Genomic DNA, 26,485 nt, shown 5'->3' with positions numbered 1-26,485 from the left:
TCATGTTGAGGGAGAGGTTGTTGTCCTGGCACCACACGGCCATGTCTCTTACCTCCTCCCTATAGGCTGTCTCATCGTTGTCGGTGATCAGGCCTAACACTGTTGTGTCATCTGCAAACTTAATGATGGTGTTGGAATCGTGCCTGGCCGTGCAGTCATGAGTGAACAGGGAGTACAGGAGAGGACTGAGCACGCACCCCTGAGTGGCCGCTGTGTTGAGGATCAGTGTGACGGATGTATTGTTGCCTACTCTTACTACCTGGAGGCGGCCCGTCAGGAAGTCCAGGATCCAGTTGCAGAGGGAGGTGTTTAGTCCCTGGGTCCTTAGCTTAGTGATGAGCTTTGAGGGTACTATGGTTTTGAACGCTGAGCTATTGTCAATGAATAGCATTCTCACAAAGGTGTTGCTTTTGTCCAGGTGGGAAAGGGCAGTGTGGAGTGCAATAGAGATTGCATCATCTGTGGATCTGTTTGGGCGGTATGCAAATTGGAGTGGGTCTAGGGTTTCTGGGATAATGGTGTTGATGTGAGCAATGACCAACTTTTCAAAGCACTTCATAGCTACAGACGTGAGTGCTACGGGTCGGTAGTCATTTAGGCAGATTGCCTTAGTGTTCTTAGGCACAGGGACTATGGTGGGCTGCTTAAAACCTGTTGGTATTACAGACTCGGACAGGGAGAGGTTGAAAATGTTAGTGAAGACACTTGCCAGTTGGTCAGCGCATGCTCGCAGTACACATCCTGGTAATCTATCTGGCCTTGCGGCTTTGTGAATGTTGACCTGTTTAAAGGTCTTACTCACATCGGCTGCGGAGAGCATGATCACACAGACTTGCTGAACAGCTGGTGCTCTCAAGCATGTTTCAGTGTTATTTGCCTCGAAGCGAGCATATCAGTAGTTTAGCTCGTCTGGTAGGTTTGTGTAACTGGGCAGCTCTCGGCTGAGCTTCCCTTGTAGTCTGTAATTGTTTGCAAGCCCTGCCACATACGATTTGATCTTAGTCCTGCATTGACACTTTTCCTGTTTGATGGTTCGTCGGAGGGCATAGCGGGATTTCTTATAAGCTTCCGGGTTAGAGTCCCAATCCTTGATAGCGGCAGCTCTAGCCATTAGTTCAGTGTGGATGTTGCCTGTAATCCATGGCTTCTGGTCGGGGTGTGTACGTATGGTCACAGTGGGGACGACGTCATCAATGCACTTACTGATGAAGCCAATGACTGATGTGGTGTACTCCTCAATGCCATCGGAGAAATCGCAGAACATATTCCAGTCTGTGCTAGCAAAACAGTCCTGTAGCTTAGCATCTGCTTCATCTGACCACTATTCAGGAACCAGGAGGATAGAATTATGGTCAGATTTGCCAAATGGAGGGCGAGGGAGAGCTTTGTATGTGTCTCTGTGTGTGGAGTAAAGGTGGCCTAGAGTTTTTTTCCCTCTGGTTGTACATTTAACATGCTGATAGAAATTTGGTAAGACAGATTTAAGTTTCCCTGCATTAAAGTCCGCGGCCACTAGGAGTGCCGCCTCTGGGTGAATGTTTTCCTGTTTGCTTATGGCGGAATACAGCTCATTGAGTGTGGTCTTAGTTCCAGCTTCAGTCTGTGGTGGTATGTAGACAGCTAAGAAAAATACAGATGAAAACTCTCTAGGTAGATAGTGTGGTCTACAGCTTATCATGAGATACTCTACCACAGACAAGCAAAGCCTCGAGACTTCGTTAGATATTGTGCATCAGCTGTTATTTACAAATATACATAGTCCACCGCCCCTTGTCTTACCAGATTCCAGTGTTCTATCCTGCTGATACAGCGAATAACCAGCCAGCTGTATGTTGATAATGTCGTCGTTCACTCACGACTCTGGGAAGCATAAGATTTTACAGTTTTGAATGTCCCATTGGTAGTTTAATCTTCCGCGTAGGTCATCGATTTTATTTTCCAAAGACTGCACGTTTGCTAGCAGAATGGAAGGCAGTGGGGGTTTATTTGATCGCCTACAAATTCTCGAAAGGCAGCCCGCCCTCCGGCCCCTTTTTCTCTGCCTTCTCTACGCAAATGATGGGCATCTGGGCCTGTTCCCGGGAAAGCAGTATGTCATTCACGTCGGGCTCATCGGGCTCGTTAAAGGAAAAAAAGGATTCTGCCAGTTCGTGGTGAGTAATCGCAGTTCTGATGTCCAGAATATATTTTCGGTCATAAGAGACGGTAGTAGCAACATTATGTAAAAAATAAGTAAAGAAATAAGTTACAAACAACGCAAAGAAACTAACAAAAAAAACACAATCGGTTAGAGACACGTAAAATGTCAGCTTTCTTCATCTTTATTTTGATACTGTCATGGCCGTCATAAGAATTGGACCAAAGTGCAGCATGGTGGGCGTACATTTTCCTTTTATTTTAGTAAATGTCGCCAACAAACGAAAAACAACTGAAGCTCACAGGGTTAAGTGCCACTAACAAAGATAACTACCCACACTGAAAGGAGGGGAAAAAGGGCTACCTAAGTATGATTCCCAATCAGAGACAACGATAGACAGCTGTCCCTGATTGAGAGAACCATATCCGGCCAAAACATAGAAATAAAGAAACATAGAAAACAAAACATAGAATGCCCACCACACATCACACCCTGACCTAACCAAATAGAGAAATAAAACGTCTCTCTAAGGTCAGGGCGTGACAGATGCGTTTGTAATAAACCTAAATAGCTCATTTTGATTTCCTTACCCAACCACAGCGGGGGTCTGTCGTGTGTTCTGTTGAGGGGGCGTTGACGTGCAGGTGGACAGAGGCACTCCATCCGTCCCTCCCTTTTCCCAATCAAAAGACTCGTTCTCTGTGATGATGCGTTCCTTCATACTGTTCTCAAAGACAGACATCAGCAACTGCAAAGAGGATCACAGAGAAATGTAAAAAGTAAGGTATAAAGGTGGAATTCAGTCAAACCTACAATGCTATAAAATAATAGGCTTTACTTTAAGTACTAAAAGTTATTTACTTTTGTTTAGTTTCGATATACTGTAGTTTTATTACTGACACTTAAGAGAGCGGGTATAGTATGGGAGTTAGTCTCACATTGCAACACTTCCAGGTCTTGTTCACTCTGCTATTGAAGTGAACGCAAGGAAATCAAGGTTCCGTGGGGATTAACAAGGTGAATCCACGTGCAGGGAGTGAACAGTACGTATTCATGTCTAAGAATTAACCAATGATATCACGCCTCACCCGGCCATGATTACAGACACCTGTGTGTGTCCTTTGACACTATATAAACTAGTGATCTGCAGTGTTTGTCATTATACCCTGATGAAGACAGCTTGTCTGTTGAAACGTTGGTTATTAGGTTATTCAATTATTGCATCTGAGCTCCTAGAGTGTGTGGCTCTCCTTTTCTTTTCCAAGTGAACAGTACGTACCTGGTAATCTGGTTTGGTAAAGTAGTCAAGGCCTAAAACATGATCCAGGAACACATGAAACTCAGAAGGCATGTGTTTGAGCAGCATTCTGTGGTCGTAGCGCTCCTTAATCTGACCCACTTGCTCCTGGTGGCACACAAGAGATACAGTAGAAACCATTAGAAATCAGTTGAGCCCAGCAAGACACCAGTAGACACCAGTAACCATTCTCTACTGCAGGGTTTCTTAATCCTGTTCCTGGGGACCCAAAGAAGGGATTTTTGGTTTTTGCCCTAACACTACACACATGATTCCACTAATCAAAGGTTTGATGATGAATAGTTGAGTCTAACCAGGTGTGTAGTGCTCGGCCAAACATAACAATGTGCACCCATTTGGGTTCACTGCACCAGGATACAGAAATATTGGAAATAACTTAAACTGCAGTAGACAGTAGCTCACCTTATCCTTTATTTTTCGCCATGGTAGCTGACCGACTGCAAATTCTACCAACATGTAAAATAGCGACCATAGATCGTCATGGCGACCCATTTCCTGAGAAGTTAAAGAATGAATGAATCAATTAATTATTTTCATGACTTATTAGAATTCCTGAAGTACATCTGCAACAGTTATTTTGGATTTCCCGACAAACTGATGATACACAAAACCCTCAGGTCTAAATTAATTTGTAGTGCATTGCATTTTTCGAATCCAAAAAGACACTTACTTTGTTTTTATGAGCATTTACTGAAGCATAACGAACAGTGCCCCGAAATCCCGCTACAGTTCTGGGCTGGAAAAATAAAATTCGGTAAATTCTCTTTTCAGCATGAAACCTAAAAGAATTTCACACTGACAACTAGAAAGAAAAAGATTGATGGAAATAAAGTATTTCAATTAAAAACTCAAAAGAGACGAGGAAGGATATGGAAAATATCTCAGGCAGGGAGAGATAATAAAAACTGAAATGGGATCAAGCACCTTACTGATGAGACGGATCACAAGCATGCGCACCGAACAGAAAAGGCCAAAAAGGAACAGCAAAACTGCAAAACATAAAATCACACAGGTGAAAAAAGGACAGCATCACATTGCAGCAAAACAACTGTAAACGCTTTATTAACATCAACACTTTGTGAACATAATATATGAAACAATGTTGCAGTAATTTACAGTAACAAACTATGAACTAATGCATTTACAAAGCATAAGGCATCATTTAAATGTATCATTTTCCTGTGATATCTTCCTAATATTTGTAGTATCTTATAGTCATTGGAATCTGTGATATAATAACTGGAATCTGCATCACCATTTTGGCTCAAGAGTGGAGGATGACAGGTTTGACCTTGATAATAACACCCATTCCATTCGGCAGGTAGTCCTATGAATATTACCTTAGAAACTGCATGTTAGAATTTACAACAGCGTGTGTGTGTGTGTGTGTGTGTGTGTATGTATACTGTATGTGTGTGTGTGTGTGTGTGTGTGTGTGTGTGTGTGTGTGTGTGTGTGTGTGTGTGTGTGTGTGTGTGTGTGTGTGTGTGGTCTAGTTGCTGTTCTAAATCTGCAGTACAGACCCGCCCTTCTAATCGATGAGTGGAGGCTGAGTCAGCAAAAAGAAAAGCAGAAAGAATCTCCACTGTGGCCCATCAGCCTATGTCAGCCTAGCCAACTTCATCAACCTATATCAGCCTAGCCAACTTCATCAACCTATATCAGCCTAGCCAACTTCATCAACCTATATCAGCCTAGCCAACTTCATCAACCTATATCAGCCTGGCCAACTTCATCAACCTATATCAGCCTGGCCAACTTCATCAACCTATATCAGCCTAGCCAACTTCATCAACCTATATCAGCCTGGCCAACTTCATCAACCTATATCAGCCTAGCCAACTTCATCAACCTATGTCAGCCTAGCCAACTTCATCAACCTATATCAGCCTGGCCAACTTCATCAACCTATATCAGCCTGGCCAACTTCATCAACCTATATCAGCCTGGCCAACTTCATCAACCTATATCAGCCTAGCCAACTACATCAACCTATATCAGCCTAGCCAACTACATCAACCTATATCAGCCTGGCCAACTACATCAACCTATATCAGCCTAGCCAACTACATCAACCTATATCAGCCTGGCCAACTTCATCAACCTATATCAGCCTGGCCAACTTCATCAACCTATATCAGCCTAGCCAACTACATCAACCTATATAAGCCTAGCCAACTACATCAACCTATATCAGCCTGGCCAACTACATCAACCTATATCAGCCTAGCCAACTACATCAACCTATATCAGCCTGGCCAACTACATCAACCTATATCAGCCTAGCCAACTTCATCAACCTATATCAGCCTAGCCAACTTCATCAACCTATATCAGCCTAGCCAACTACATCAACCTATATCAGCCTAGCCAACTACATCAACCTATATCAGGCTAGCCAACTACATCAACCTATATCAGGCTAGCCAACTCTACATCAGCCAATATCAGGCTAGCCAACTCCATCAAACTATATCAGCCAACTCTACATCAACCTATATCAGCCTAGCCAACTCTCCATCAGCCTGTATCAGGCTAGCCAACTCTCCATCAGCCTGTATCAGGCTAGCCAACTCTAGATCCGTCTGTATCAGGCTAGCCAACTATTAATCACATCACAAAAAGGCACATGCCCTGTGCTCCTACCCACTGTGCCCTGAGGACCAAGCATTTCCTGTGCAAAAAAAACATTGCCACTACCCCCAGGTTGTGTGAACTACCCCTCCTAACTCAACACCAAAACAGCAAACCTTATTCCCCATGTCCTATATTCTTGCTGTATTCATAACATAATAAATTAAATGAAGAAAATCCTTCCACGGCTACTTACCGGTCGGACCTCTCCGGTAGTGTTGGTGTACTGGCGAGCCAGGCCAAAGTCTAACATAAAGCACTTTCTATAGGTGGAGGGGAGTCGACCCATGGCAAAGTTAGACTGGGAAAAAAACAACAGAAAAACAGAGTTGAGTCGAGGACATCACAGGCATGTCAACAAGTGAAGCCCAAAGCAGTGTATAGACATGACCCTAGCTCACACCCTCTCTCTCGCGCAATCTCTCTCACACACACACACACACACACACACACACACACACACACACACACACACACACACACACACACACACCTCTCTCTATCTCACACCCACTCTTTCTATCTCACATCTTTGCTCTTTCTCTCACCCACCCCTCTCTATCTCTGACATGTAAAGTGCCCCCTACAGGCTTGATGGCTTAGTGCAGGAATCCCCCAGAGTCAATGGCCTCTATGAACTCTAGAATAGATTAAATAGTCTTACAATGCATTATAACCACACATCACAATGCCTTATACCTGCAAGCTTTAGGTAAAGTGCTACAGAGAGGGCCACCTACAGGCTTGATGTCTCTGTGCAGGAAGCCCACAGAGTGGATTGCCTCTATGGACTCCAGGATCTGTTTGCCCAGGCGTAGCGTGGTGCTCATGGTGAAAGTGCCACGAGGTTGACTCCTCCTCAGGTCCGCTAGGTTTCTCCCCTGCTGGGGTGGAGAGAAGGGGGAGGGAAAGAGGGGGAAGGTGGGGGGAGAGAGTGAGATGGAGGGGTCAGAGGGAGGGAGGGTAGAGAGAGATGAGAGAAAACAGGGGGAGGGAGAGGGGGGACAGAGAGAGGGAGAGCGGGGAGATAGAGGGAGAGAAATATTTTTCATTCATTTTTTTCTACTTAGTTGTAGCCTTGGCTACGATTCTCTCTACCTAAAGCAATTGTATCAGACTGTTCTGATAAATGGTTACCTGAAGTTGCATGACCACATAGTTAAACTTCTCGTTCCTTCCACATCCAATGAATTTACAGACATGATTTTTTCCTGTGACAGAAGTGAGAGGTTAGTGTAAATGTGATTATACAGTCATAATAAAATGAGCTATCTACGAATCTACTTGTACCATCACAGTTAAACAACTGATTCAGTTGGATGTTTAAGATTACGATGACTTTCTTTTAGCATCTGTTTTTGGGACAACAGACCAGAACAAGCAAAGCTGACAGACACAGAAATACCCCAAAATAAATACTGCCTAAGAGATCGACGATGTGAAACACTCACTGCCAAAATATAATTTTGCACAAAGCAGTATAAACCCCAGTGCAGCAGACATGTCAACTGATTGACTCCCTAACTCATCAAACCCCAGAAAAGAACAAACAATCACCACACCTACAACCTTGCCTATCACACTGATCAAATGGCTAGACAGTCAGATGTCACATCAGACCATAGCCAGACAACTTAATTAACCTTGCCATGCTTATTCATGTACAAGGTGATGTTGTCATTGATTGATCATGTCCTTAGTGAACCCAATCTGTCCCCGGTATCTGCCTGCCCTGCCCTTACCTTGCAGTTTCTTTTTCATAACAGTAAAGTGGAATTTCATCACAAAGGGTGACATGTAGTGCAGGAGAAGAGAAAGTGGCAAAGGTCACAGGGATTGAACCTACAACCTTTGAGGTTCTAATACATGCTTGTATTAGTGGCGTTACCACTTAACCACACAGACACACAGCTGTACGTGTGATTGTGTGTTACTGCTTAAACACATAGGCCCTTACCTTGCAGTTTTTTGAGGACAGCCACCTCCATCTTGAGGACCTGTTTAGGCTGCTGGGCTGACTCTACCTTGAGAGCCACATTCTCCCTGGTCAGCAGGTCCAACGCCTCGTAGATCTCCCCGAAACCTCCCCCGCCAATTTTCTTCAGCTGGGAATGGTGGCAGAGGAGAAACAAGGGTGGAATAAACACAGTAGAAAAGTCAGGATTGTGGATGCCTGCTTCTTACTGTTTGCTGCCTGTTCTTTAAAGTGAACATTTAGAAAATGCTAGTTCTCCACTAACCTGGTCCCAGATCGGTTGGTGTTGTCTTGCCAATTTCTATGGTCATTATCACGCCTAACAATGACCATATCATTTGGCAAGACAGCACCAACAGATCTGTGACCAGGCTAGTTCTCATCAGGTGAAGGAACATTCTAAATCAGGGACTCTCAACTCTTGCATTATGTGTTTCATTTTAATCAATTGCTTAATTATTCCACCAGTCACTCAATTACATGGTCAAAATGTCTCTGAAGATAAAACCAAACTCACCACTTTCCATCGGTCCTTTACCAAGCAGTTTGGGGGCAGGATGTCCACCTGCTCCCCCGCTCCGTTCATGTTTTCGTCGGGCTGGGCGGCCGTCCCTACGCACTGCATTGGCCGGCCAGACAGAGACACAGCAGCTCCCAACTTGATTCAGCCATTTACCTGTGAAGAAGAACACAGTAATGTAAGCTACAACATACACAAATAGAGTATACAACACATACATTATGAATAAAAAAAGTATTCTCTAAACTGACTAACTCATTTTAAAACAACAAGGTACAAGCTTGACAATACAATGAGGCCACAAAACCAATATGTCAGGAATTTAACCTCAGCCTTCAGATTTAGCCTCGGTCTCATGGTAAACTGTCGACATGTCACTAACGTCTCTGAACCACAAATATGTCTATGTGGTCATAAGTAAACAATTTGGCCCAATGGACAGCACCGCTATCCGTGCTTAACAAAAATTCAGCACCACAGACAGCACCACTATCCTCGCTTAACAACAATTCAGCACCACGGAAAGCACTGCGACCCGTGTTTAAAACAAATGTGTTGGTCACAGATTCAGCACTAGGGACAACAACAGTTAGCGCTAAAATATTAGATAGATTGCATGCAATTTTGCTACAAATGGAATCCATAGGCATAGGTGTGACTGAAGCTGTCTTTTCAGCACATTGGACAGCACCACTCATTACAGCAACGTGCTGGCCAAGGACAGCGCCGCAGCACCCCTCATTTAACACACTTGCTGGCATTCTCTAGGCCAGTGTTTCCCCACTCCTCAAATACACTTTTTTGTTGTAGCCCCAGACAGGCACACCTGATTCAACTAATCATCAAGCACTCAATGAGTTGAATTAAGTGGGTTTGTCCAGGGCAACTACAGAAATGTGTGCTGTTTGGGGTACTAGAGGACTGTAGTTAGGAAACACTGCTTTAGGCTTGCGCTGCCTGCCAGACAGCATACCTACAGGTAACTGCTAAAATCAAGGAAACACCAACATAAAGTGTTTTAATAGGGTGTTGGGCCACCACAAACCAGAACAGCTTAAATGCACCTTGGCATAGATTCTACAAGTGTCTGAAACTCTATTGGAGAGATGCAACAATTTTTCCACAAGAAATTACATAATTGATTGTTTTGTTGATGGTGGTGGACAGTGCTATATCAGGCACTGCTCCAGAATCTCCCACAAGTGTTCAATTGGGTTGAGATCTGGTGAGATAAACACACACACACACACACACACCCTTTAAACCCCTTATGCTCCTTTGAGTCCCCTCTGTCAAAGTCACTGAGATCTCTTCTAGTCATGGTAGCCAAAATAATGGACAACTGGGCATTTTTATACATGACCCTCAGCATAGAATGTTAATTGCTTAAATATCTCAGTAACCACACCTGTGTCGAAGCACCTGATTTCAATATAACTTATATCCCTCATTTACGCAAGTTTCCTTTATTTTGTCAGTTACCTGTATTAGAACGGCTGGGCTAAAAGCATTCCCAAATCAAATGCAGAAGCAGGAGAGAACATCCTGAGCCTTACACTAGTGTGGAAGCTTCCCACTGCCCTAGACAGTTCATGTGCTGAAGGTACACTCAATGCAACAATGCAAAGTAATAAAGCAATGTTCAAGTTAATTAACTCTGTCATGCAATTACCTCAAGGTTCAATAATGTCAATTTACACTTGGGTGATTCAAGTTAAGTACACCTGCATTGGGGACTTTGGATTGAACAACTCCAATACCACACACCCAGTGTTGGCAAAACACTTTTAGTAGGCCAATATTTAAACCATGTCTTTATATTCTTCCAAATCTATAACGAACCCCATCACAAAAAATAGACTGGTCAATTGCAACACCCAAAATCCATTATCATAGTAGGCTACTAAGAAAACCCTGTGATAATTTTCAAGTATGTAACTAGGCTACATTTTACAGCTACATTTATATTTAGAATTAGGAAAAGGGTGTAACATTTTAGTAGGCCACTGCACTGTCTAATGTTGGGCCTATGAATTACTTGTAATTTGCGCTCTCACCTTACTGCTACAATCACAGGGTGGGAAACGTTCTGTTTCCAATAGGCTTTCCTTAGATATCATTCCATAAGACACAACCTCTCCTCCATCGCAACTAACAGAAGTCCCCAGGCCCATAAGCTCTACTATCATTCTCCTCCTACTGTTACATTTTCTCCGCACTGCAGTTCCGGCGCTCTCTCAACGGGTAGGGAGGGTTACCATCCAAGCGGCAGGCGGTGCGCACAGCCCATACAGAGTTCTAATTCTAGGATTGACGTTTTCTAAGTATCAACATTCACCATCGCCCTGCGCCCCTGGCCCAATGGACAGGTTGTGTACCTTTACTCCGCCCCTAAAACATATTTCAGGAATCACCCATTGGATCAATATCAGTCAATCAGCCGGTAAGCCGCGAGTTGCACTTTGGGAAATGTCGTTTATAGTCGGGAAAGCCGATGCAAAGGGACCCGACTAGATGCTTGTAAAAGACTACACCTCCTGTGTGAGCGACTCAAATCACTGACGTAAGTCTGCATTATGATGCTTCATTCTAAATTATTCATGATTCTTGTTATATAGATGTAAAAAATACTAATTGTTATGTTCAAGCTCCTTACGTCATCTGGCATCATTGCCAATAACTGTGTTGTGGACAGACACCGTGATCTATTCCAGATTGCTTTATTCTCGAGAAACAGCGCATCGAGGTGGCGTTGCTCTCCCAAGTTATCATACCAAAGCGAGCGACCTTGTATTCAGCATCATTATTGACAAAGTGCCAATGCCTTGGATGTTCTTTATGTCCGCAAGATCATCTACATCAATTCAACAAAGAGCAAAACATTGTATCCAGACCTGATTTTCTGACATCGTTGTAGGGTCTCGGTTCGCGAGGCATTTGAGAGGTGCATCAGTCCTTGTGCGAGGTCGTGTTAATGACATATGTGTCGGTTATCGTTGCACCATTCTCCATCCTCCCCGTTATACGCCTCTACGCCTCTGAATCAGCATCACTGAGATTCTCCCATTACGCAACGCGCGCAGTCTTGCATGACCATGGATGGTTGTTGCGTGGTAACGTGAGGAGCGCACGGCGCTCGATAAGCGCCTGTTGAGAAATTATGTATTGTGTGAAATGTGCCAGAAATAGCAGATTCAGTAGCAGCACCAAACTAACAGTGTGTCTGTAGGATCTTAGGCAAATGCAAAATGCACTAGTGCACAATGGTTTCACTGAGTCACTAACCATGACCTCCTTTGTGTAGATTAATTTTACACGCAAGAGGGCACTGTTTCTCCACAGATAAATTCCAGTTCTCATTCGTGCGTTTAACCTTGACGTTTGGCCCTCATAACCGAAGCGCCTCTGCCTATATGCAGATTACAGACTTTTGTTTTTGGAGGGGGTACTCAATTTACTGTTGAGTGTTAGAAAGGTAGAATAAACAAGGTGCAATTTCGACATTTGGTAGTGCATCAGCAGTTTTCCACTTGTTATGTCAGTCTGATAGTCACTCAAATCTAAACCGTGTAGTTGGCCCAATCATCAACAACCAGACACATACAGTAGGGCATGTGCCCGGGTCCTTGAACTCCAGCGGGGCAGTCATTGATTTTGCTAGTCACACTCATTCAGATATCATGAACCTGGCATAAGTCATGGCAAAATGTGTAGAATTGCAGGAAATTAGCTTTACAACTGCCAAAGTTTCTTACCACCAGATGGGAAAAATATGTAGAATTGGCAGATATTACCTTTGAAACTACAGCATTTTACATTTTTGCTCAGCCCCATGGCAGAATGGGTTGAAATGCAACCAATTTACTTTAGCACTAGTTAGGTTTCCATCCAATTGGCAACATATTTTCACGTGAATATTCGAAACTCCGCATAAAAACAATATGCACATTTTCCCACCAGAGATGGACTTGTTGCAGATAAAAAGCTGTGTGTGATGACGTAGTGCACATAAAAATACTATTTGTGATTAAATTGCCATGTACCAAATAAAAAATACAAATGAAATGAGTGTCCATCATATTTTCATCTGTAACCATATTGATGGGTTACAGACACTAAAAATGATGGGTGGGTATAGCGAATGGATTGGTATTGGCATGTGTGCTCTAGCCAACCGCTTGCAGATACAGTGCTGGTATAGCCGATATGCAGTGGTGTACTTAAGTAAAAAATACTTTGAAGTTGTTTACTTAAGTTGTTTTTTGGGGTATCTGTACTTTACTTTACTATTTATATTTTTGACAACTTTTACTTTTAGTCCATTACATTCCTAAAGAAAATAATGTACTTTTTATTCCTTACATTTGTGTATCACAAAGTACTCGTTACATTTAAAATGCTAAAGCAGGACAGAATTATGGCACCTATCAATATAACGCTTTGTCATAGCTACTGCCTGTGATCTGGCGGACTCACCAAACACAACTACTGTGTTTGTAAATGATGTCTGAGTGTTGGAGTGTTCCCCTTTCTGTCCGTAATTAAAAATAATACGTAAATAGTGCCGTCAGGTTTGCTTAATATAAGGAATTTGATCTATAGCATTTACTTTTACTTAAGTATGACAATTTAGTACTTTTTTCTACCACTGTTCTTAAGTACATTTAAAACCAGATACTTTTAGACTTTTACTCAAGTAGTATTTTACTGGGTAACTTTCACTTTTACTTTAGTCATTTTCTGTTAAGGCATCTTTACTTTTACTCAAGTATGACAATTGCATACTTTTTCCACCACACAACATCACAATAATTTCCAAACTCTATTAACAGCACTGATACAGCACTGATGAAGGTTTAGAAGCCAAAATGTATGCTCCTATTTTTAAGCACCTTGCACTTTTACCCTTAGGAATTCTTGCGACCATGGTTTAAAATTAAGTATATTATTTTTGTATTTCTGCCTCATTCCTTGTCATGAATTTAGTGCAAGTACCTTTTGAACTCTATTAACACACATTCCTCCCTTCGACAAACATGCCAGTGAAGAGAGGATGAATACCAGTTTGATACGGCCTGGAACTTGCGACATCCAGAGTTTTAATTTTAGATAAAGATTTCAAAGATTTTCACAAAACAGAAATCACCATGACCCAACACATTTTCAAGTACTATGGTAACAATTGCCAGCAGAAATGACATCACATATTACTTCTGAAAGTAACCAATGTCAACATTCACTTGCCACACCTTGGATGAAAATGGATAAAAGTGTGCCATTGACTTCCTGCACTCTGAAAATGTACTGACTTCCCTGGTATACTACAACTAGAATTATAAACCGGATCATTCAAGCCCTGAATTCAGATTTTTCTGATTGGCTGAAAGTTGTGATATATACAGTAAGACCATATACCATGAGTATGACACAAACTACTTGTTTACTGTTCTAATTACATTGATAACCAGTTTATACAGTAGGGCAAAAAAGTATTTAGTCAGCCACCAATTGTGCAAGTTCTCCCACTTAAAAAGATGAGAGAGGCCTGTAATTTTCATCATAGGTACACTTCAACTATGACAGACAAAATGAGAAAAGAAATCCAGAAAATCACATTGTAGGATTTTTTATGAATTTATTTGCAAATTATGGTGGAAAATAAGTATTTGGTCACCTACAAACAAGCAAGATTTCTGTCTCTCACAGACCTGTAACTTCTTCTTTAAGAGGCTCCTCTTAAAGAATGACCAGCATGGTCAAATAATAATAATCACAGGCAGAACAGTTGAAACTGGAGCAGCAGCACGGCCAGGTGGACTGGGGACAGCAAGGAGTCATCATGCCAGGTAGTCCTGGGGCATGGTCCTAGGGCTCAGGTCCTCTGAGAGAGATAAATAAAGAGAGAAAGAGAGAATTAGAGAGAGCATACTTAAATTCACACAGGACACCGGATAGGACAGGAGAAGTACTCCAGATATAACAAACTGACCCTAGCCCCCCGACACAAACTACTGCAGCATAAATACTGGAGGCTGAGACAGGAGGGGTCAGGAGACACTGTGGCCCCATCCGATGATACCCCCGGACAGAGCCAAACAGGAAGGATATAACCCCACCCACTTTGCCAAAGTACAGCCCCCACACCACTAGAGGGATATCTTCAACCACCAACTTACCATCCTGAGACAAGGCCGAGTATAGCCCACAAAGATCTCCGCCACGGCACAACCCAAGGGGCGGTGCCAACCCAGACAGGAAGATCACATCAGTGACTCAACCCACTCAAGTGACGCACCACTCCCAGGGACGGCATGAAAGAGCACCAGCAAGCCAGTGACTCAGCCCCTGTAATAGGGTTAGAGGCAGAGAATCCCAGTGGAAAGAGGGGAACCGGCCAGGCAGAGACAGCAAGGGCGGTTCGTTGCTCCAGAGCCTTTCCGTTCACCTTCACACTCCTGGGCCAGAATACACTCAATCATAAGACCCACTGAAGAGATGAGTCTTCAGTAAAGACTTAAAGGTTGAGACCGAGTTTGCGTCTCTCACATGGGTAGGCAGACCATTCCATAAAAATTGAGCTCTATAGGAGAAAGCCCTGCCTCCAGCTGTTTGCTTAGAAATTCTAGGGACAATTAGGAGGCCTGCGTCTTGTGTATGTGTAGGTATGTACGGCAGGACCAAATTGTCCTATTGCGGGTTAACATGTCAGGAGGAGTTGTCGCTCATCATAATTGAATCTCGGCTAGCTAGCTACATGCATATGATTTGTTTCGCAACGCAACATTGAACATACAATTAACGACGGGGTCAAAACATGACAAAATACCTAATGAACAGCCTGGTTGGGTCGCAACTTTAGAATGCAAAACTTTTCCGATGCGGTAATGGCTGTGAGTGGCCATCGGTGTGAGAGCTCACCCAAGAGTTATTGGCAGCCTAACATTGAGAACAAAAAGCACGGGGGTGCCATTTTAGCTGGCAAAGATGTGAGTTAGACGTCCCATTCTCTACCAAAAAAGAGGCAAGCACTTCCAAATCGAGTTTGGAAGCACTGTCATCAACCAGTGCCAAGACCATGGACAGTTCCTCCCTTCCTGTGCCATCAACGGAAACGTCACTATTAACTTCACCAACTAGCTTGGTTGGCTCGGACTTGCCAACCATCATAGTTGTAGCTTTTGTAGGCCTATGAAATATTTACAAATGTGCTCTTTAACCCATAGGAGTTGAAATGTCATCTGTGTATCTGTTGGGGTGGTTTTCGAATTAGATTGGGTCCAGGGTGTCTGGGATCAAATCAAATCCAATTTGATTTGTCACATGCACAGAATACAACAGTGAAATGCTTACTTTCAAGCCCTTAACCAACAATGCTTTAAGAAGTTTTAAGAAAAACAAGTGTTCAGTAAAAAAAATAGATAAGTAAAAAATATAAAATAAAAGTAACAAATAATTAACAAATAGTTTGTGTCGGGGGGCTAGGGTCAGTTTGTTATATCTGGAGTACTTCTCCTGTCTTTCCAGTGTCCTGTGTGAATTTAAGTATGCGCTCTCTAATTCTCTCTTTCTCTCTTTCTTTCTCTCTCGCTCTTAGAGGACCTGAGCCCTAGGACCATGTCTCAGGACTACCTGGCATGATGACTCCTTGCTGTCCCCAGTTCACCTGGCCGTGCTGCTGCTCCAGTTTCAACTGTTCTGCCTGCGGCTATGGAATCCTGACCTGTTCACCGGACGTGCTACCTGTCCCAGACCTGCTGTTTTCAACTCTCTAGAGACAGCAGGAGCGGTAGAGATACTCTTAATGATCGGCTATGAAAAGCCAACTGACATTTACTCCTGAGGTGCTGACTTGCTGCACCCTCGACAACTACTGCGATTATTATTATTTGATCATGCTGGTCATTTATGAACATTTGAACATCTTGGCCATGTTCTGTTATATTCTCCACCCAGCACAGCCAGAAGAGGACTGGCCACCCATCATAGCCTGGTTCCTCTCTAGGTTTCTTCCTAGGTTTTGGCCTTTCTAGGGAGTTTTTTCCTAGCCACCATGCTTCTACTACACCTGCACTGCTTGCTGTTTGGAGTTTTAGGCTGGGTTTCTGTACAGCACTTTGAGATATCAGCTGATGTACGAAGGGCTATATAAATACATTTGATTTGATTAGATTTGAATTAAACAGCAGCAGTAAAATAACGATAGTGAGGCTATATACAGCGGGTACCGGTACAAAGTCAATGTGCGGGGGCACCGGTTAGTCGAGGTAATTGAGATAATATGTACATGTAGGTAGAGTTAAAGTGACTATACATAGATTATAAACAGAGAGTAGCAGCACCGTAAAATAGAGGTCTAGGTAGCCCTTTGATGTTCAGGAGTCTTATGGCTGTTAAGCTGTTAAGCTGTTAAGAAGCCTTTTGGACCTAGACTTGGTGCTCCGGTACCACTTGCCGTGCGGCAGCAGAGAGACTAGTCTATGACTAGGGTGGCTGGAGTCTTTGACAATTTTTAGGACCTTCCTCTGACACCGCCTGGTATAGAGGTCCTGGATTGCAGGAAGCTTGGCCCCAGTGATGTACTGGGCGCACTATCCTCTGTAGAGCCTTGCGGTCAGAGGCCGAGCAGTTGCCATACCAGGCAGTGATGCAACCTCTTGATGGTGCAGCTGTAGAACCTTTTGAGGATCTGAAGACCCATGCTAAATCTTTTCAATCTCCTGAGGGGTAATAGGCTTTGTCGTGCCCTCTTCACAACTGTCTTAGTGTGTTTGGATGATGGTGTTGATGTGAGCCATGACCAGCCTTTCAAAGCATTTCTTGGCTACAGATGTGAGTGCTACCCTGGGATGATGGTGTTGATGTGAGCCATGACCAACCTTTCAAAGCATTTCTTGGCTACAGATGTGAGTGCTATCCTGGGATGATGGTGTTGATGTGAGCCATGACCAGACTTTCAAAGCATTTCATGGCTACAGATGTGAGTGCTATGGGGCAATAGTCATTTTTACAGGTTCCGTTGGCGTTCTTGGGCACAGGGCAAGGGTTCTTGGGCAAGGGTTCATCCACAAGTTTGCCTTTAAGTGCTTGGTATGAGTCTATACCATTCTAAAGTAATACTCCTTTCTCACAGTACACTCTGAATTACAGCATGCATGCATACCCAAATATTACATGAAACAATCAAATCTCTTTATCTCCCTCTGTTAATGTAAAGCCAATTCATTCCAATATTTCTAGAGTAAAGAGCAATGCCAGTGGTCCAGTCACAGCTGAGAGCAGAACACTTATTAGATGTGGCTGTTTTATGGGGTATTCTGTGTAGATTGATGAGGGGGAAAAACGATTGAATACATTTTAGAACAAGGCTGTAACGTAACAAAATGCGGAAAAAGCCAGGGGTCTCAATACTTTCCCAATGCACTGTATACTGTATCTATGTACTGCCCACTCACTATGTACACTCACTATGTACACTCACTATGTACACTCACTATGTACACTCACAAACTACTGCAACAATTACATATATTTATTACTCATTTAACCATTTAGAGAGTTTAAAAAGTCTCTCAAACAGAATTGAACTGGGTGCACTGACTAGAGCGTTTATATTATAGAGTATGTGCAGCTGCCTGAACGTTCACCATCCCTAATTTCACAATACAGCTTTTATTCCACTCAAATAGGCATGATCTCTTTCACATTTGTCCTGTCAATTGTCGAAAAAGTTAAAGCTACAATCTTTAGTTGCTACATCAATTTTTGGACATATAAATTGAATAAACGGCATTGATTCTTCAACAATATAAATTATAAATGCCTAATGAGCTTAGTTAAAATATAAGCTTATTATACTCTGTTTGTAAACAAAGTAATTATAAACAAACACTGTATAGCCTCAAAACAGGGTTATCACTGGAATTTTGATATTATGGATGGTCAGTCATTACATACATAGCTCACACTTTGAATTTGAGACTCCCTGGTTTTCAGTTGGAACTAAGAAGATTGACTGAAGGGGGAAAGAGTTGAATTCACACCATATTGCTTTTCCCTTTCCAGCCATGACAAATCAGTGATCCCCGACAAGAGTAATTGAAGACTATTGGGACACAGCCTTGCACTTGATGTCATTCCAAGTCAATGAAGGCTTCAGGAGACCTTTGTAGAGAGTACAGATGAGTAGCATGTATGGACAGGATTGTTTTGATTCGTTTTTGAGCAGGCTGTTGTGGTTGTGTGAGTGTTTGTGTGTGTGTGTGTGTGTGTGTGTGTGCGAGTGTACAGATATTCGGGGGTCTGGTGTGGATCCTGGTGGCATCCACCCATGTAAAGCCAGGGAACCCACAGGGCTGTTTGTGTCGTTGTTCTGCTTCATTATGACCTTCCTCTGGCTCGTCATCTTCGCCGCCAGAGGACACAAAAACAAGGGCGGATGGGCGGCAGCGGTCATTGTTAGCCAGAAATTATTTTTGATAATGATATAAAAATGGTTGCATTGGGCCTTTAAAGAACTCATCATCCTGTTGTTTATTTTTGTTTTTGTATATGCAATATTGTCACATACTGTAGTCCATTGGTGATATATGTATGTCTGTAATTCCTTTTTTTAAAGTACACTTGACTAACCAAACAGCCACTGTCTGGGCACCCCATCTTTTACCATCACTTTACATACCAGTTCACATTTTTACCAATGATATATGTTTTATAACTATTGCACAATTCATTTTGTCAAGGCTATTGAATGTTTAATGTGATATGGTACAAAACGAGTGTAAGGTATAGTCTTGCAACTGAAATTACTCTTTAGTTTAACAATTCTTTATATGATATTCATTAGACTGCATAAAAAAACTATTTCAACATGCCATGCTCTCTGACTAGTTTTGTTAAATATGCTTAATTATCTTGATTGCATTTATATGATGTTGGTCAATTGTGTTATAAGTCATACTTGTGCTAAGTGTCTGCTCAGCTAGCACTACAGAAACTCAATCAGAGAATGGATATAGATCCCACTGTTTACAATAAGTGTGACATATCTGCTTTTAGTCACATGTACTACCTATAGAAAGCAACCTAGTCCCTCTGATGATACAGCTATTGTAATTCTTTACAATACATCTACAGATTTTCCATGAAAGCCAAGGAACTTGAGCTATAAGATAATTCAATAGAGACATTTACGTTGTTTTTTTCCATATCACTCATGACCAAAGAAATGATCCTGTCTGTATCTACAAATAAAGACAAACAATAATGAGAAGCCTGAATATCAGATATACTAGTAGTAACACCCCCAGGTGGTGGAGAGGTCACATGACACAATGCACCTGTCCTGTGTAGGGTTGCAAATGGAAGGTATATTACCAGTAAACTACCAGAATTGTGGTAACGTTCACGGTTTATTAGGAATTTATAAGGTGACATCTACTGGCCTTATTTGGGTGCTTCAGATTATCACAGGTGTCTGTAATCATATCTGGTTCTCTGTGGCCTTATCACATTTAAAATATGAAATAATTAAATAAGACGATTTAAAATGATACATAGAGCATTTCATATCATTCTGTACGTAAATCCGAAACACCCCATTTAGGTGTTACGTATGTTACGTTTGTAGGATGGTTGGTCGGGGTGGATGGGTGAGCATTAGTGAGTTAGCTAAATTCGTAACATATCATACGTTTTGCAAATTAGTAAGCTATCATACCTTCTGCAAATTCATAACATATTGTACATTTTTCAAATTCGTAACATACAATATGAATTCTAATTAGTAACATATCATACGAAATTGGTGAAGGACACCCAAAAATGAATACATACCATATGAAACCTAACATATCATACTGATTGGGGTGTCTCGGATTTGATGTTTGAAATGAATTATGCCTACTCAAATGTGTCTACTTTCAGCACCATGAGCGGTCCTTTTCCGATTTATTTGTGCCACGGCTGCCGCTTCCATTTTCAGGACCACAATGTAAATGACTCAAATTTGGCTTTTTGTGAGGTCAAGAACTCTGATAAATACATCATGTGCAATAAACATGTTTTTAAAGCTATCAAAGTTGACCTCCGGTCCTCATCTTCACGCTCTTTATCTCAAACTGAATAGAACATAGGCTATAGGCTAGTCCGCATGCAAGATTTACTGGACTAGGCCTAATAGTCCAAAAATAGGCCACCAATCCCGTAGAGATTAAACGTGTAAAAGAGTAGTGTACAGAAGAAGAATAGAAAAGTATGACGAAGATGTAAAGTCCCACCCAATTACCAAAGTCACCATAGATTTTTCTGTAAATTACTGGTAGCTTTGCAACCCTAGTCCTGTGCTACCCTACATTTTCAGCTGAAAGAGTTTACTACTTTGCTTGAATCCTACTATAATATCCACCACCAAGTTCAAGGCAAATTCAAAATCGCATGAATAGAACATTATTGAAATGCCTGTCCGGCTTAAGACAGATGGCACTATTGGTAGGATCTCTTCTTTGGAGAACTTCTCATGTGTGAATTAATGCTTCTTCATACTTCAAACCAAGAGACTCCCTGCCACACACACACAGAATTATTTATAATTTATAAATTGACTACAGGGGCCATTAAAAGAGAATAATTATACACATTAACAGAGTCAGATTATAGTCAAGGAGAGATAACATGGAAAGAGTACGGTAAAGTATGGCAGAACTTAATACTTTGTGTTTACCAAGTCATTCACTGTTAAAAGCACTAGTTCTTTGAAGCCATTTTCTTGGTGCATTGTTACCACTGAGTTTCGTTTTCATGTTTGTAAAATGTGGCGAATATGTTAGAAGTGGTGTCATGTACTGTCATGTTGTGTCTTGTCTCTGTCCTTTCCCTTCACCCTGTCTCCCTCTGCTGGTCGTTGTTAGGTTACCTTTTCTCCCCCTCTTTCCCCCAGCTGTGCCTTGTCTCCTCCTAACCACCTCGTCACCCCTTTTCCCACCTGTTCCCTTTTTCCCTCTGATTAGTCCCCTATATCTCTCTCTGTTTTTGTTCCTGTCCTTGTCGGATTCTTGTTTGTTGTGTTTCATGCCTGAACCAGACTGTCGTCATGTTTGCTGTAACCTTGTCTTGTCCTGTCGGAATCTGCCGGTCCGTCTGAGCCTACCTATGTTTGGTAATTAAAGAAGCTCTGTTTAAGTTAATTCGCTTTTGGGTCCTCATTCACGCACCGTAACAGAAGAATCCGACCAAGAATGGACCCAGCGACTTCGGATCCTCTCCACTCAGCCGTCGGGATCCAGGGAGCGATGCTAGGCAGACACGAGCAGGAAGTGTCTGCTGCTCGACATGCCGTTGAGACCCTGGCCACCCAAGTCTCCAACCTCACAGAACAGGTTCACCATCTCCGCCTCGATCCACCGGCCACTTCCAGGGCTTTCGAATCTCCGGAGCCCAGAATCAATAACCCGCCGTGTTACTCTGGGGAGCCCACTGAATGCCGCTCGTTCCTCACCCAGTGTGATATTGTGTTTTCTCTCCAGCCCAACACTTACTCCAGGAGCACTGCTCGTGTCGCCTACGTCATATCTCTCCTTATTGGACGGGCTCGTGAGTGGGGCACGGCAATCTGGGAGGCAAGGGCTGAGTGTACTAACCAGTATCAGGACTTTAAGGGAGAGATGATACGGGTTTTTGATCGATCTGTTTTTGGGGAGGAGGCTTCCAGGGCCCTGTCTTCCGTATGTCAAGGCAATCGATCCATAACAGACTACTCTATTGAGTTTCGCACTCTTGCTGTCTCCAGTGGCTGGAACGAGCCGGCCTTGCTCGCTCGTCTTCTGGAGGGTCTCCGCGCAGAGGTAAAGGATGAGATTCTCTCCCGGGAGGTTCCTTCCAGCGTGGATTCCTTGATTGAACTCGCTATTCGCATTGAGCGACGGGTTGATCTTCGTCACCGAGCTCGTGGAAAGGAGCTCGCGCTCTCCGTCGCCCCCCTCTCCGCATCACTACCATCTTCCTCTGCCGGCTCGGGTGCTGAGCCCATGCAGCTGGGAGGTATCCGCATCTCGACTAAGGAGAGGGAACGGAGAATCACCAACCGCCTCTGTCTCTATTGCGGTTCCGCTGGTCATTTTGTCACTTCATGTCCAGTAAAAGGCCAGAGCTCGTCAGTAAGCGGAGGGCTACTGGTGAGCGCTACTACTCCTGTCTCTCCTTCAAGATCCTGCACTACCTTGTCGGTCCATCTACGCTGGACCGGTTCGTCAGCTTCCTGCAGTGCCTTAATAGACTCTGGGGCGGAGGGCTGTTTTATGGACGAGACCTGGGCTCGGGAACATGACATTCCTCTCAGACAGTTAAAGGAGCCCACGGCCTTGTTCGCCCTGGATGGTAGTCCTCTCCCCAGGATTCAGCGTGAGACGCTACCTTTAACCCTCACTGTTTCTGGTAATCATAGTGAAACCATTTCTTTTTTAATTTTTCGTTCACCTTTTACACCTGTTGTTTTGGGCCATCCCTGGCTAGTTTGTCATAATCCTTCCATTAATTGGTCTAGTAATTCTATCCTCTCCTGGAACGTCTCTTGTCATGTGAAATGTTTAATGTCTGCTATCCCTCTTCCGGGAACCACCCCCCCCCGGGGTAGACTATACTCTCTGTCGGCTCCCGAACGTAAGGCTCTCGAAGATTATTTGTCTGTAGCTCTTGACGCCGGTACCATAGTCCCCTCCTCCTCTCCCGCCGGAGCGGGGGTTTTTTTTGTCAAGAAGAAGGACGGGTCTCTGCGCCCCTGCATAGATTATCGAGGGCTGAATGACATAACAGTGAAGAATCGTTATCCGCTTCCTCTTATGTCTTCAGCCTTCGAGATCCTGTAGGGAGCCAGGTTTTTTACTAAGTTGGACCTTCGTAACGCTTACCATCTCGTGCGCATCAGGGAGGGGGACGAGTGGAAGACGGCGTTTAACACTCCGTTAGGGCACTTTGAATACCGGGTTCTTCCTTTCGGCCTCGCTAACGCTCCAGCTGTCTTTCAGGCATTAGTCAATGATGTCCTGAGAGACATGCTGAACATCTTTGTTTTCGTTTACCTTGACGATATCCTGATTTTTTCACCGTCACTCCAGATTCATGTTCAGCACTTTCGACGTGTCCTCCAGCGCCTTTTAGAAAATTGTCTTTTTGTGAAGGCTGAGAAGTGCACTTTTCATGCCTCCTCCGTCACATTTCTCGGTTCTGTTATTTCCGCTGAAGGCATTAAGATGGATCCCGCTAAGGTCCAAGCTGTCATTGATTGGCCCGTCCCTAAGTCACGCGTCGAGCTGCAGCGCTTTCTCGGCTTCGCGAACTTCTATTGTCGTTTCATCCGTAATTTCGGTCAGGTGGCAGCTCCTCTCACAGCCCTTACTTCTGTCAAGACGTGCTTTAAGTGGTCCGTTTCCGCCCAGGGAGCTTTTGATCTCCTCAAGAATCGTTTTACATCCGCTCCTATCCTTGTTACACCTGACGTCTCTAGACAGTTCGTTGTCGAGGTTGACGCGTCAGAGGTGGGCGTGGGAGCCATTCTTTCTCAGCGCTCCCTCTCTGACGACAAGGTCCACCCATGCGCGTATTTTTCTCATCGCCTGTCGCCGTCGGAACGTAACTATGATGTGGGTAACCGCGAACTGCTCGCCATCCGGTTAGCCCTAGGCGAATGGCGACAGTGGTTGGAGGGGGCGACCGTTCCTTTTGTCGTTTGGACTGACCATAGGAACCTTGAGTACATCCGTTCTGCCAAACGACTTAATGCGCGTCAGGCGCGTTGGGCGCTGTTTTTCGCTCGTTTCGAGTTCGTGATTTCTTATCGTCCGGGCTCTAAGAACACCAAGCCTGATGCTTTGTCTCGTCTCTTCAGTTCTTCAGTAGCCTCCACTGACCCCGAGGGGATTCTCCCTGAGGGGCGTGTTGTCGGGTTGACTGTCTGGGGAATTGAGAGGCAGGTAAAACAAGCGCTCACTCACACTCCGTCGCCGCGCGCTTGTCCTAGGAACCTTCTTTTCGTTCCCGTTCCTACTCGTCTGGCCGTTCTTCAGTGGGCTCACTCTGCCAAGTTAGCCGGCCACCCTGGCGTTCGGGGTACGCTTGCTTCCATTCGCCAGCGTTTTTGGTGGCCCACCCGGGAGCATGACACGCGTCGTTTCGTGGCTGCTTGTTCGGTCTGCGCGCAGACTAAGTCCGGTAACTCTCCTCCTGCCGGCCGTCTCAGGCCGCTTCCTATTCCCTCTCGACCGTGGTCTCACATCGCCTTAGATTTTGTCACCGGACTGCCTTCGTCAGCGGGGAAGACTGTTATTCTTACGGTTGTCGATAGGTTCTCTAAGGCGGCTCATTTCATTCCCCTTGCTAAGCTTCCTTCTGCTAAAGAGACGGCACAAATCATCATCGAGAATGTTTTCAGAATTCATGGCCTTCCGTCAGACGTCGTTTCGGACAGAGGTCCGCAATTCACGTCTCAATTTTGGAGGGAGTTTTGACGTTTGATTGGGGCTTCCGTCAGTCTCTCTTCCGGCTTTCACCCCCAGTCTAACGGTCAAGCAGAACGGGCCAATCAGACTATTGGTCGCATCTTACGCAGTCTTTCTTTTCGTAACCCTGCGTCTTGGTCAGAACAGCTCCCCTGGGCAGAATACGCCCACAACTCGCTTCCTTCGTCTGCGACCGGGCTATCTCCTTTTCAGAGTAGCCTCGGGTACCAGCCTCCGCTGTTCTCATCTCAGTTCGCCGAGTCCAGCGTCCCCTCCGCTCAGGCTTTTGTCCAACGTTGCGAGCGCACCTGGAAGAGGGTCAGGTCTGCACTTTGCCGTTATAGGACGCAGACTGTGAGGGCTGCTAATAAGCGTAGAACTAAGAGTCCTAGATATTGTCGCGGTCAGAGAGTTTGGCTCTCCACTCAGAACCTTCCCCTTAAGACGGCTTCTCGCAAGTTGACCCCGCGGTTCATTGGTCCGTTCCGTATTTCTCGGGTCATTAATCCTGTCGCAGTTCGACTTCTTCTTCCGCGATACCTTCGTCGCGTCCACCCGGTCTTCCATGTCTCCTGCATCAAGCCCGTCCTTCGCGCCCCCGCTCGTCTTCCCCCCCCCCCCCCATCCTTGTCGAGGGCGCACCCATCTACAGGGTCCGTAGAATTTTGGACATGCGTCCTCGGGGCCGTGGTCACCAGTACCTCGTAGATTGGGAGGGGTACGGTCCTGAGGAGAGGAGTTGGGTTCCCTCTCGGGACGTGCTGGACCGTGCGCTGATCGAGGATTTCCTCCGTTGCCGCCAGGTTTCCTCCTCGAGTGCGCCAGGAGGCGCTCGGTGAGTGGGGGGGTACTGTCATGTACTGTCATGTTGTGTCTTGTCTCTGTCCTTTCCCTTCACCCTGTCTCCCTCTGCTGGTCGTTGTTAGGTTACCTTTTCTCCCCCTCTTTCCCCCAGCTGTGCCTTGTCTCCTCCTAACCACCTCGTCACCCCTTTTCCCACCTGTTCCCTTTTTCCCTCTGATTAGTCCCCTATATCTCTCTCTGTTTTTGTTCCTGTCCTTGTCGGATTCTTGTTTGTTGTGTTTCATGCCTGAACCAGACTGTCGTCATGTTTGCTGTAACCTTGTCTTGTCCTGTCGGAATCTGCCGGTCCGTCTGAGCCTACCTATGTTTGGTAATTAAAGAAGCTCTGTTTAAGTTAATTCGCTTTTGGGTCCTCATTCACGCACCGTAACAAGTGGCATACTGGAAGTGTAGGCCCGAAATCCCTGAAAAGCTAAAACATCAAGAGCCTCCGGAGCGAGCGACAGACAGACGCTGAGGAGAAATGGTATACACAAACAATCACAACTGTGATCTTAGCATGAAATGTCCCGACAGCTCTTTCAAAAGCAATACTTCACAACACAAACCA

General features: G+C 44.3%; 1 protein-coding gene across 3 annotated transcripts in view; it reads right to left on the bottom strand.

Moving 5' to 3' along the window:
* LOC110502602 (tau-tubulin kinase 1) overlaps nucleotides 1-11,871 on the bottom strand; it is a 39,934-nt gene extending 28,063 nt beyond the window's left edge. Inside the window, exons 1-10 of one of the 3 annotated variants that reach the window (XM_036960219.1) lie at nucleotides 11,479-11,871; nucleotides 8,582-8,740; nucleotides 8,047-8,194; nucleotides 7,227-7,300; nucleotides 6,830-6,973; nucleotides 6,286-6,390; nucleotides 4,126-4,191; nucleotides 3,858-3,950; nucleotides 3,417-3,542; nucleotides 2,728-2,885 (exon numbers count right to left, since the gene is read on the bottom strand). In XM_036960219.1, the coding sequence (XP_036816114.1) occupies nucleotides 2,728-2,885; nucleotides 3,417-3,542; nucleotides 3,858-3,950; nucleotides 4,126-4,191; nucleotides 6,286-6,390; nucleotides 6,830-6,973; nucleotides 7,227-7,300; nucleotides 8,047-8,194; nucleotides 8,582-8,689 (1,022 nt within the window). In that variant the 5' untranslated portion in view covers nucleotides 8,690-8,740; nucleotides 11,479-11,871. Of the gene's footprint in view, nucleotides 1-2,727; nucleotides 2,886-3,416; nucleotides 3,543-3,857; nucleotides 3,951-4,125; nucleotides 4,192-6,285; nucleotides 6,391-6,829; nucleotides 6,974-7,226; nucleotides 7,301-8,046; nucleotides 8,195-8,581; nucleotides 8,741-10,641; nucleotides 10,808-11,478 lie in introns of those variants that run through there. The other 2 variants (XM_036960221.1, XM_036960220.1) reach the window with 2 other exon arrangements.
* Nucleotides 11,872-26,485: the final 14,614 nt, after the last annotated feature.

Source organism: Oncorhynchus mykiss, chromosome 23 (assembly GCF_013265735.2).
Source record: "Oncorhynchus mykiss isolate Arlee chromosome 23, USDA_OmykA_1.1, whole genome shotgun sequence".
Lineage (NCBI taxonomy): Eukaryota > Metazoa > Chordata > Actinopteri > Salmoniformes > Salmonidae > Oncorhynchus > Oncorhynchus mykiss.
The sequence above is the reverse complement of the archived record's forward strand: the minus strand, read 5'-3'. Positions and strand labels throughout refer to the sequence as shown.